The following is a 12,634-nucleotide window of genomic DNA, read 5'->3' on the forward strand; positions in this document are numbered from 1 at the left end:
TTCATGATTGACTGGCTGAGAAAAGCAGTCTGCCATGTCCTGACTCCCAACAAGTTCATTACTATGGGACAGCTGGAGATCCAATTTGAATATTGAAACAATGTTGCAAATGTCGGAGAGACAGACAGCAATGTTTATACAAATCTCCGCTGTTGAAGACTGTTGGTCTAAAAGAAATGTGAGATAATGTCTGATGTTTTTTTATAGTGGAGATCAAGTTGATAAATTGCTTGGCAGGGCTGATGACAATGGATCGTGCAGGCAGATGGAACATAGATTTAGCCAGTGGTAACTTGTGGAATAGACACCGGCTGGAATGCGGTTTAAACCAATCAGCATTCAGGATTAGAACCACCCCTTGTATAATATATTAACACTAAGTAGTAAACTAAACAGGCCGTCAGAGAGCTAAGTGCTGGAACCCTCTAACTGGAGAGGATTAGGGAAGAGGGATGTGGAATAGGGAAGGCAGACATGACAGAGAGCGAGAGAGCGAGTGTGGCCAGGGCAGATATGGAGTATTGGTGGCAGCTGTAGTGTAGAGCATTGCGAGGGGCAAAGCATTAAGGTTTCTAAAACTCGTCTTACCTGGTGAAGGTCGTGTCCCAGGGCAAACTCCTGGAAGTACCCTGGGGCAGCGGAGGATGCTCTGACGGCCTGCCACAGCTTGTGTTCACAGCCCCCCAGGTAGTGGGAGCGCACCCCTGGCTGCAGGTTATAGTTCCTGAACACATAGGCCTTCAGAGGAGTGCCCCTGTTCACGATGGTACTCACTGCTGCCATCTGGTGGTAAGAGGAGGGTACATGAGATTTGTTTTTTCCATTTGGTCCCATTTGAAAAAGCTGCTGGTGATTTACATAATAACCCTGTATTGAAGAGTGGCGTTAATAGAACGTGTTGCTATATCCACTTATAACCCCACAAGAGATACAGGAAGAGTGGCATATACATTAAATATGACAATAACATTGAAAACACAACACAAATGAACTACTATAGAAGTTATACCACCGCAGTGACAACATTTAGAGCACAGTAACCGTCTGAGGACCCATTGAAATAAAATCATTACAACTGTTAGATGTTATAAAAGCCTAATAACACCACAGACAAGCACGTACAGTGTAATCCTTACTAAACACCTCATTATTGTTTCACTGCCTAGCCTCAGCCTGGCTGTCATACATGGAACTAGTGTATGTGTGGATTCTGTGTCAGCCTAGCCACTGGAGCTGCAGCGGTAGAAGTGTGTGTGTGTGTGTGTGTGTGTGTGTGTGTGTGTGTGCGCGTGTGTGTGTGGTAGAAATAAAAATGGTTCCAGCCAGTCAGTGAGACGATGGCCAGAGGCTTTCTCAGTGACCTCATTATTAAGAGACGGAGGGACTTCCTTTTCATGGTCCTCCCTCAGCAACCGTGAGGGTGTGTATGCGTGTGTTTGCCAGCTCCACACTGTTCGTCACGCCATGTTACAAACTCACCTTTGGGCATTTTGGGTTTCTTGATGTTTCCACCATCAGATCAGAGCCCATTTTTTCTCTGTGGGAGAAAATGAAAGAAGAGCTTAGACTGGGGCTCTCTGAACAAGTTACCGGCCTTAAAATCCTTGCTTCCTCTGTACATTCCACTCAAAGCTCATTGGAGGAAGTCAGAGGAAGGGACCTTTGATCATCTCCACCAAAGCACTTTGAGAGGAATTGATCTGCTGTGCTGTTCTTAATTCATGAAGTTAATCTATTCCATTATATTAAATACTGACTTGAGAATGTTCTCCCAGGTCTCTGAGTCGTAGAAGGCGTGGCTCCAGCCCATTTTGACGGTTCCCACGATGACGTTCTGCTTGAAGACGTCAGAACCCAGCTTCCTGTAGAGCAACTCGCACTCATTTAGAGGGATCTGGAATACACCCAGCATGAAGCCCAGGATGGAACCTGAGACAGCCACATAGGACGGAGGATGTACATTTTAAAATGACTTTTTGTTAGTCCAATAACACCAACACATTTTCAGATTGAGGCCTGAGGAGTAACATGGATAAACCCTCCCCATATAACTACACTATAAAACAAACCATACCCCATATTTTAAAACCAGCTAATTGCAGCATTACCACAAAAATGGAAGAGGCATGTAGAAGGGGGGTAAGGAACTTGTCTGTCGGCCCTGCATTAAAAGCCATAAATGGTTAAATGAAATGTGTGTGATAGGATAGATACACACACTTACACTTCATTTAAGGACCAAAAACATGGACAGCTGTGCCATATAAATTGCTAAATATTTGGGAAGAGATTTTTGATGTAGTGATTCCATGGCACATAGTTCATGAATTGATACGCAAAACAAAGCCATATTCAAAAGTTCTCATTTTTCAATTTAAATTATACAAAATTCTTGCAACCAATAGAATGTTATATATATATTGAGGATACAATCTTTCCAACTCTGCAGATTTTGCTGCGAGGAAGCAGTCATTAGATCATTTATTTTGGTACGGTCCATATGTAGCTCGTTTTTGGTCACAGGTCCAGGAATGGCTGAAGAATTGCAACATTTACCCAGAACTAACGCTGCAGATATCAATACTGGGCTATTTCAAAAGTCATAGTCAATCAATCAATAATATAATAATTATTTTATCTTTAATTTACAATCTGTAGAAGCTATGAGAATAGAAAAGTTCATTACTTTTGTGAAGCATCACAGCACAGTTGAAAAATATATGTCTGCTAGAAATCCAAAATGGAGGGTGTTAAGAGATAGATGGGAGTGGTTGAATGGAGCTGAAGGGTGGGACTAATAACAAGATAACCAATATAAAACATACGAGGTCTGTAAAATGTATATAGGTTCAGAAATGTTGTGAAATAGCACAGTTACAAATAGAAATAAAACTGGATGGATATCAGAAATAGAGGAAGGAATAAAAACAAACTAAATATAACTATTGTAAAATAGATTTTACAGACACAATGTGTATAATATGTATAAACAGAAGGTAGAAGCCTAGGTGTTATTGTTTATTAGTTTACTCCAATTGGGGGAGGGGTGGTAGGGTTTGCAGGGAATAATAAAGATATATTCAAAAAAAAAGTATATATGAAAAATATATGAGGGACTGGAAATGCAGACAATTACATTGATGGAAGCAACAATCTATCCGCAATATCAAAGCTAATCCATCCCCTAAAAAATATGTATAAATAAAAACACACCACACCTTATCAACACACTATAAATCACTACACCTTATCAACACACTATAAAATCACCCTACACCTTATCAACAGACACTATAAATCACCCTACACCTTATCAACACACACTATAAATCACCCTACACCTTATCAACAGACACTATAACTCACCCTACACCTTATCAACAGACACTATAACTCACCCTACACCTTATCAACAGACACTATAACTCACCCTACACCTTATCAACAGACACTATAACTCACCCTACACCTTATCAACAGACACTATAAATCACCCTACACCTTATCAACACACTATAAATCACCCTACACCTTATCAACACACTATAAATCACCCTACACCTTATCAACACACTATAAATCACCCTACACCTTATCAACAGACACTATAAATCACCCTACACCTTATCAACAGACACTATAAATCACACTACACCTTATCAACACACTATAAATCACTACACCTTATCAACAGACACTATAAATCACCCTACACCTTATCAACACACTATAAATCACACTACACCTTATCAACACACTATAAATCACCCTACACCTTATCAACACACTATAAATCACTACACCTTATCAACAGACACTATAAATCACCCTACACCTTATCAATAGACACTATAAATCACCCTACACCTTATCAACACACTATAAAAGCTCTAGCCTCCCTTGAGAATCCCTCAACAAGGTTTCAGAGCTGCTGTCTGACAAAGGGAGGCCACAATGCAAATCTCATTCTTCCAGTCGTCCCTGGACCAGGGGCAGACCTGGGTTCAAATAGTATTTACAAATCATTTCAAATACAGCGGTGATTAACTGAGCTTGCCAGGCTTAATTGTCCAACAGAATAGTCCCAAAACAGAAAACCATGTACGTCTGGCAGCACAGGCACGCTAGAGGAAACGCTCAAAGTATATGAAAGATTTCAAATAGTATCAGGGTCTTACAGAGCAAGAGGCAAACTGGATAGGAGGCTAATTGCCTGTAGGATCATCCGTTATGGGTATCATTACCCAGGGATGATCAATCCACAGACACTGGCGGGGATTAAAATGGCCACCAAAGAACCAACCACAGTGACAAGCAGATCACTGCTAGCGTCCATTGGACAACAGCCATGTATTTTACCTTTATTTATACAGGTTTATTCTCATTGAGATAAATATTTATTTTCCAAGAGAGACCTGGTCCAATAGCAGCAAGGGGAACAACGTTTCAGACAAACCAAATTACATGCACTCACACAACATTAAACAAAACTATAAACAATAATGACGCTAGCTATGACCATATAGTGATGTACATGACAAGACAGTCTCCTGCCCTGTATACACCTCCGCTAACAGTCAAACTACGAACCCCATCTCTCACTGTTTCTCCAGTAGCATTTCCCTCACCCATCACCAGGGACCTGACCCAGGCCACCTGCTAGCAGCTCCACAATACCAACCTATCTACTAACAGCAGCTCCATCCTAACCCAAATCTGTGCCTGCCTTCCTGCTGAACTCTCTCTGGGGCCCAAACCCTGCCTGGGGAGAGGATGTCCCCCCCCACCCCCCAGCATTGGGGCAGCTGCTGCCAGCCACTATCCAATAAGACAGGCCCCTGTCCCAAAACTGGCATGGCAGGATGAACCCAGGGTGTGCCAGCCAGCCAGACCATCATGCCCAGAGCGAGACGGGCAGCCAACTCCAAACGTGGTGGCTGTACTTAATGTTAAAGTATGCACTTTACTTAGCTTATCTGGTGGAGGGGATTACCTTGACAAACACTGGCCAGCCGTCTCACACACACAGACCTTCTGAGAGCCAAGGGCGTGGCTGGCTACCTCCAACTGGAGCGGATTAGGGACAAATGGATACAGAGAGGGGGAGACAGAGAGCATGGCCGGGGAAGATAGAGGTTTGGCGGTAGCTGTAGGGTAGCGCTTTGTGAGAGGGAAAGCATTAAGGTTCCTAAAATGAGAGAAATGGTCAGGCCATGATGGACCTTGAGAGGAGGAGCAGGGGGTTATGGTAAACAGCACCACCATGTGGTGGTTAAGAGTACTACAATATATTGGGGCTGGGTTCAGTCCCAGTACAAAACTGACTGGCAGGAGCAGTGAGCACTCTGCTCTGTTTAGAATGATCCACCCTGTAAACTGCCCTCACACAAACAGGCACACACACACTAACACACTATTAGCCAGAGATAAAGTAGGTTAGGGGGACAATGCAACATACCTGTGCTGACACCACAGATGTAATCAAACAGCTGGTAGATGGGTTTTCCTGTCAGGGCTTCCAGTTTCTGCAGAGTCTGAAGGGCAATCAGTCCCCTGGACAGTAGAAAACACACATCATGAAGATCACTACTATAGATTCTCTACGGTGTGTAAAAGTGAGTGGAGACCAAGTAATAACAGTCATAATAACATCCGCCAGTGCCACACACACATTCAAATGGAGAACGATGGATAAACTTGAACGTGGTGAGCGATGGCAAAACAGTCTTTCCATCACTCTTACTTTCCTTTTCCCCTCACATGCTACCCTCTTTCCTTCACACACACACCCTACTGTACCTGGTTCCCCCTCCGTCGATGGACAGGACCCTGATTCCCTGGCCCTTGACAGGGTTGGTGTATCCCACCAGAGTGAGGGCCTCCCTGACTGCTGCCTTCAGAGACGGGTCCTCAGCCTGGCGGAGACGCAGTAGGCACGGGATCGCCTTCTCCTGAGGGCCACACACACACAGCAAGATATAGTTACCGTCACTGACACCCATTTGGTCAGTTCTAGAACTAATGTACCGTAAATTCCGGACTATAAGCCGCAACTTTTTTCCCAGGCTTTGAACCTCGCGGCTTAAACAATGACGCGGCTAATATATGGATTTTTCCCGCTTTCAATTTTTATTTTTTTTTCAAAAAAACACATTCTGTGACGCTCAGTTTTTTGGCGGCATGAAGCTTTCATTAGACCAATGAAATTGCCGAACGGGTTAAGGTCAAACAACTTTTTTGTTTACTGTTTAGATTAAATCGAGCGCTCTCAAACTTCCCATCATTCTGATTACGGTAGTCATTTTGTCACCCTCATCATGGCAAAGACACGGAGAAATGCATATGATGCAGCTTTCAAGTTGAAGGCGATTGATCTGGCTGTTGGAAAAGGAAATAGAGCTGCTGCACGGGAGCTTGGTCTTAATGAGTCGATGATAAGATGTTGGAAACAGCAGCGTGAGGAATTGACTCAGTGCAAAAAGACAACTGAAACTTACTGCTAATTTTTTATTTTTTGTTACAAGCCGTGTTTCGTTAAAGCCTATTTATTTTTGTTACAAGCCGTGTTTCGTTAAAGCCTGTGTAAAGTTCATTTGTTTCAATGTACCGGTAGGCACCTGCAGTTTATAGACATGTGCGGCTTATTTATGTTCAAAATCATATATATTTTTTTTAATTCAGTGGGTGCGGCTTATATTCAGATGCGCTTAATAGTCCGGAAATTACGGTAAGTGGTTTTCAAATCAGTCAATTCAAGAACTATGCTGAAATTGCACATTCTTCTCAGATAAGCGTGGCAGAGAATTGGAATTTAAGTTTACTTCATGAATTTACTAAGTGAAAATATAAAAAAATGTAGCCCAAACCTGCCCCCAAGGAAGAAGGAACCATAGCGTGCCAGTCCCTGGTATTAAAAAAGGTTGACAAACAAACTTAGCAGAAGCTTTTATCCAAAGCCACAGATTACAGCGAGAGGCATGCATACAGTAGGGTCCGCATTTTGATACATGTGACCCCTGTGGAACAGAAGTCATGCCTCCAGCGTACACACACATTGACCTTAATACAAACGACACCTTAGAGGTCAGAGGAAATAGCATGCACCATCTGTGACCAGTGGTTTGAAATAACTATACTGTAACTGAACAGACTATAAAACACTACTGTATCCTCACTTGAGCACCGTTGACGAGGTTAACCAATGTTTCCTCAGGCCAGAAACAATGGCCTGGGGTTAAGTTGTTCAATGGGACAGTCCCTACTGATACGGGTATGTGTAATGTAAATAACCTGCATGATGATAAAGGAACATACACTGAGTGTACTAAACATTAGGAACACCTGCTCTTTCCATGACAGACTGACCAGGTGAAAGCTATGATCATTTATTGATGTCACCTGTTAAATTCAGTTCAATCAGTGTAGATGAAGGGGAGGAGACAGGTTAAAGAAAGGTTTTTAAGCCTTGAGACGTATTCTGTATGTGTGCCATTCAGAGGGTGAATGGACAAGACAAAATAACGAAGTGCCTTTGAGCGGGGTATGATAGTAGGTGCCAGGCGCACCAGTCTGAGTGTGTCAAGAACTGCAATGCTGCTGGGTTTTTCAAGCTCAACAGTTTCCTGTGCATATAAAGAATGTTCCAAAGGACATCCAGCCAACTTGACAACTGTGGGAAGCATTGGAGTCAACATGGGCCAGCACCCCTGTGGAATACTTTCTACACTGGAGAGTCCATCCCCCAATGAATTGAGGCTGTTCTGAGGGCAAAAAGGAGGGTCAACTCAATATTAGGAAGGTGTTCCTAATGTTTTGTCACTCAGTGTATAGGCCCACATACAAACCTATATAGGAACAAAGTTCTCTCAATTTATGACTTCATCTTATTCAAGCACTATGTTGACTAAGCTGTTGTCATAGCAAAAGATGGAAAACTAAAGGAGAGACGGCCACTAGGAGCTCAGATGCAATAACCAACGTCTCATCAGCGTATACCCTGATGAAGACAGCTTGTCTGTCGAAACGTTGGTTATGAGGTTATTAAGTTATTGCATCTGAGCTCCTAGAGCGGCTCTCCTTTTCTTTTCCAAGTGTTCTACTCCGCTAGCCAGCACCTCTCCTAAACAGGTGTTCTACTCTGCTAGCCAGCACCTCTCCTAAACAGGTGTTCTACTCTGCTAGCCAGCACCTCTCCTAAACAGGTGTTCTACTCCTCTAGCCAGCACCTCTCCTAAACAGGTGTTCTACTCCCCTAGCCAGCACCTCTCCTAAACAGGTGTTCTACTCCCCTAGCCAGCACCTCTCCTAAACAGGTGTTCTACTCTGCTAGCCAGCACCTCTCCTAAACAGGTGTTCTACTCCCCTAGCCAGCACCTCTCCTAAACAGGTGTTCTACTCCCCTAGCCAGCACCTCTCCTAAACAGGTGTTCTACTCCCCTAGCCAGCACCTCTCCTAAACAGGTGTTCTACTCTGCTAGCCAGCACCTCTCCTAAACAGGTGTTCTACTCCGCTAGCCAGCACCTCGCCTAAACAGGTGTTCTACTCTGCTAGCCAGCACCTCGCCTAAACAGGTGTTCTACTCTGCTAGCCAGCACCTCTCCTAAACAGGTGTTCTACTCCCCTAGCCAGCACCTCGCCTAAACAGGTGTTCTACTCCCCTAGCCAGCACCTCTCCTAAACAGGTGTTCTACTCCGCTAGCCAGCACCTCTCCTAAACAGGTGTTCTACTCCGCTAGCCAGCACCTCTCCTAAACAGGTGTGCGTTTCTCTCGCCTCTAGCCATAGCAAAAGTTGACATTTAGCATGTCAGAGAGCTTAAGGATGTGCCCTGGTCAAATGTAGTACACTATATAGAGAATACGGTACCATTTGGACAGCACCCAAAAAAGTAAGACAAACAGAACAGCCGCCCCGGATATTCTCACCAGACATGATTATGTATGCAGAAAAACAATGCTGTACTGCATACTGCTCTGAGGGGAAAGATTTAGGTGAAGAATTGATCAGGATGGGAGACACTGCTGAAATACAAGTGTGTGTGTGTGTGTGTGTGTGTGTGTGTGTTTCCAAACTACTGAACAGCAATAAATAATGCCGGTTATTTTCTTCCATTAAGTTCAAATCCACATGACTGAAATATTGATTTTATGACAACGCTGACACGACAGGCGTTTACAGCAGTCCGCCAGCCCACCTTGACAGCCACCCCGCGGGTCTCAGGAAACTCCAGTAGATGATAGCTGAGCTCCTCCACTCTGTTGATGTAGACCCTGACATCAGACGCTCGGTTTAACGCCTTGACCAGGGACCGGGTCCTGTTGTCCACACTCACCCTAGCGATGATCTAGGAACACATCACACACAGGTTAGACACGTTCTCAATCACCACAACAACAAAAAGTCAAGTCTGGCACATCTAATACCTCAGTTATTATGGCTTGATTTAGCCATGATGTCAATAACTCAGACACAACCTACCTACATTTACACTTTACATGTATTTAGGGGTGCTTGCTCTAAAATGACCGGTCTATAAGCCTGAAACAGTTTATTTTGTAAGAAGAAACCATCTATATTACTAGAATGTAAAGAGGATTTCCTCTCCTACCACAGGAGGTCGCTGGCATTTTCAGTGGAGAGGACGGGCTCGTGGTAACGGCTGGAGCAGAATAAGTGGGGAGGACGGGCTCGTGGTAACAGCTGGAGCAGAATAAGTGGGGAGGACGGGCTCGTGGTAACGGCTGGAGCGGAATCAGTGGGGAGGACGGGCTCGTGGTAACAGCTGGAGCAGAATAAGTGGAGAGGACGGGCTCGTGGTAACAGCTGGAGCAGAATAAGTGGAGAGGACGGGCTCGTGGTAACAGCTGGAGCAGAATACGTGGGGAGGACGGGCTCGTGGTAACGGCTGGAGCCGAATAAGTGGGGAGGACGGGCTCGTGGTAACGGCTGGAGCAGAATAAGTGGGGAGGACGGGCTCGTGGTAACGGCTGGAGCCGAATAAGTGGGGAGGACGGGCTCGTGGTAACGGCTGGAGCCGAATAAGTGGGGAGGACGGGATCGTGGTAACGGCTGGAGCCGAATAAGTGGGGAGGACGGGATCGTGGTAACGGCTGGAGCCGAATAAGTGGGGAGGACAGGCTCGTGGTAACGGCTGGAGCCGAATAAGTGGTGGAATCAAAAACATTAAACACATGGGTTCCATGTGTTTGATGCCATTCCATTGGCTCCTCTACAAACATTATTATGAGCCGTCCTCCCCTCAGCAGCCTCCACTGATGCCTACATGACATAGTTGTATATGGAGGGTATAGCCTATGGTGGAACGTTGCCAGGACTCATATGTCCCACCAGTTGGGTCTCCAACGTATGATGTGCTAGAGAGAGGGTTCCTAGAATCCCTCTCCAAAAATAACCCTGAGTATGAGCCTTCTGGAATTGACAGCCTAGTAAACAGGTGTACTTTGCCTGTGTATGTCGTTGTATTGATATGAAAACAGGCCACAGTAGTGAAAAAAAACTAGTTATCGACACAAACCGGTGCGCCTGGCACTTACTACCATTCCCCGCTCAAAGGCACTTAATCTTTTGTCTTGCCCATTCACCCTCTGAATGGCACACATACACAATCCATTTCGCAATTGTCTCAAGGCTTAAAAATCATTCTTTAACCCGTCTCCTCCCCTTCATCTACACTGATTGAAGTGGATTTAACAAGTGACATCAATAAGGGATCATAGCTTTCACCTGGATTCTAGTCTGTCATGCTTCAACAGGTTACATTCCTTTTCAACATGATTCCAAACAGTCAGACCATTGACAGACGCTATAATGGAGGCCTGCCTACCTTCTCTCTTTGGAGCAGCAGTCTCTTGGCCCTCTCCTCTGCAGCCTTCTGTTCCGTATTCACCGCCACCTCTCCTTGCCATGGCTTTTCCCCTGCCTCTTCTGCCTTCAGCCTCTTCTGCTCTACAGCAGCATTCTTGGGTTCAGCAGCTGCCCTGCTAAACCTGGGGACCAGGGGAGCAATGTAGCTCCCTACAAAGGCCTGTACACTGTCACCAGAGTACGATAGGTAACGGCCAATACCCTTTTTAGAAGATGAGGAACTCACGGGTGCAGCAGCAGCAGCAGACCCTGGGAACGTTTTGTCTGACATCGGCAAGAGGTCAGTGGAACCACGGTCTGTGTTATGCGCTTTCTCCTCATCAGACTTTGTTATGTTGCTGAAGTACGAGTTCACGTGGTGGGACAGGTAGTTGTATGTCTCATCCAGGTTAACAGAGAAGGAGCTAGGATGGAAGAGTTGTGTTGTGGTCTGTTGGGAGACCGTGGTGGTGGCTCTGTCAGGTGAACTACTCTCTGTTGGTAGTGGTGATTTGACCTGCTCCAGCCTTTTGGTGGTCCCGTTGGTGGCCACAGTGGTTGGGACAGTGGATGCTGTGGCTGCACGCTGCACCCTCCTCTGTCTGACTTCCTGGATACTGGGGCCTGAGAAAGCAGCATTTGCCCTGGCAATGTTGGGGCGAGGGGTGGCAATGCCAGGAGTAGGGCCAGGTGTAGGATATGGAGTAAGTGTGGGTGTAGAAGCAGTGGCTGTAGTAGGTGGAGGACTAGGGGCAGACACCGAGGCAGGGATTGGAGAAGGTGTAGTAGCATTAGCATTAACAGTGGTATAGGCAGGAACTGGGGTTGGGGTTAGAGCTGGGACTGGGGTTAGAGCTGGGACTGGGTACCCTGCAATACCACGACCCTGCGGTGTTAGCCCCATCTCCGGGCTTGCTTCCACCGCTTTGCCAGCCTCAATGGCGTTCTGTTTGGGTTTGGCTTTGAGCCGGGCTATCTTGGAGAGGAGCTCAGTGTGTGACCCGCTCACCGCCTTGGAGACGGAGTCCAGGGTGCTCCTGAAGCGCGACATGGTGTGGCTGAGACCAGTGGACCAGCGTGAGGTGGATGTATTTAAGTAGTAGACGCTGGTGTGGAGTCCAAGCCTTTGTCTTATCTGACTAGCTCTGGAGAGCCATATCTTATTGCGAATTCTACTCTTTGTGCTGTGGGTATACTTCCAGCTGAGAAAGCCAACTTTGTGGTTCAGGCCTGCTCGGACATCGAACCTACAAGGAGGGTGTTGCTGAGAAGACGATGAAAGTGATGCTGCTCGTTGACCTTGTGTATGCCAGAAGTTCGCAGCTCTGCTTACTTTGAGCACACAAGAATCTGGAACGCATCTCAGAGACATCCCTCTTGGTCTTGGAAGGCAGCTTTCATTTGTTTATTCCTTCATGAAGCTGGTAAACAATTAAAAAAAAATTTTTTTAAAAGCATTACTAAAGAGGTACTGTGTAGTATCAACATATTGGAGATGTATGTAACTATCTGGTAAGGCCAGCTCTGTTATCTGGATGACCTACTGGTGGCGCTAGCCTATCGATTGCATAACTGCAAATGCTCCCCATGACCAATGTGTGTTAGCTAGCCGCAGTTCAGCCGCAGCTAATACATGTTATATCACCATGTTGTAGACGTGTTCTCATTGGAAGACAAATCATATCTATAGCACTTTTTGATTAAAGCTGAGAAAGTAGGCAATCTATGCATGAACATTAGCTAGTTTACAACAACAGCTAGTTAGCTAGA

The 12,634-nt window shown here is 45.4% G+C and overlaps 1 protein-coding gene across 1 annotated transcript in view; it reads right to left on the minus strand.

Annotated features, from left to right (window-relative positions):
• The window catches only part of LOC115197616 (calcium-independent phospholipase A2-gamma), a 37,989-nt gene that overhangs the window by 24,949 nt on the left and 406 nt on the right, over nt 1-12,634 (minus strand). Inside the window, exons 2-8 of the mRNA XM_029759313.1 lie at nt 10,845-12,285; nt 9,195-9,344; nt 5,800-5,951; nt 5,459-5,553; nt 1,758-1,929; nt 1,480-1,537; nt 589-783 (exon numbers count right to left, since the gene is read on the minus strand). Coding sequence (XP_029615173.1) covers nt 589-783; nt 1,480-1,537; nt 1,758-1,929; nt 5,459-5,553; nt 5,800-5,951; nt 9,195-9,344; nt 10,845-12,236 — 2,214 coding nt within the window. The 5' untranslated portion in view covers nt 12,237-12,285. The remainder of the gene's footprint in view (nt 1-588; nt 784-1,479; nt 1,538-1,757; nt 1,930-5,458; nt 5,554-5,799; nt 5,952-9,194; nt 9,345-10,844; nt 12,286-12,634) is intronic.

Source organism: Salmo trutta, chromosome 7 (assembly GCF_901001165.1).
Source record: "Salmo trutta chromosome 7, fSalTru1.1, whole genome shotgun sequence".
Lineage (NCBI taxonomy): Eukaryota > Metazoa > Chordata > Actinopteri > Salmoniformes > Salmonidae > Salmo > Salmo trutta.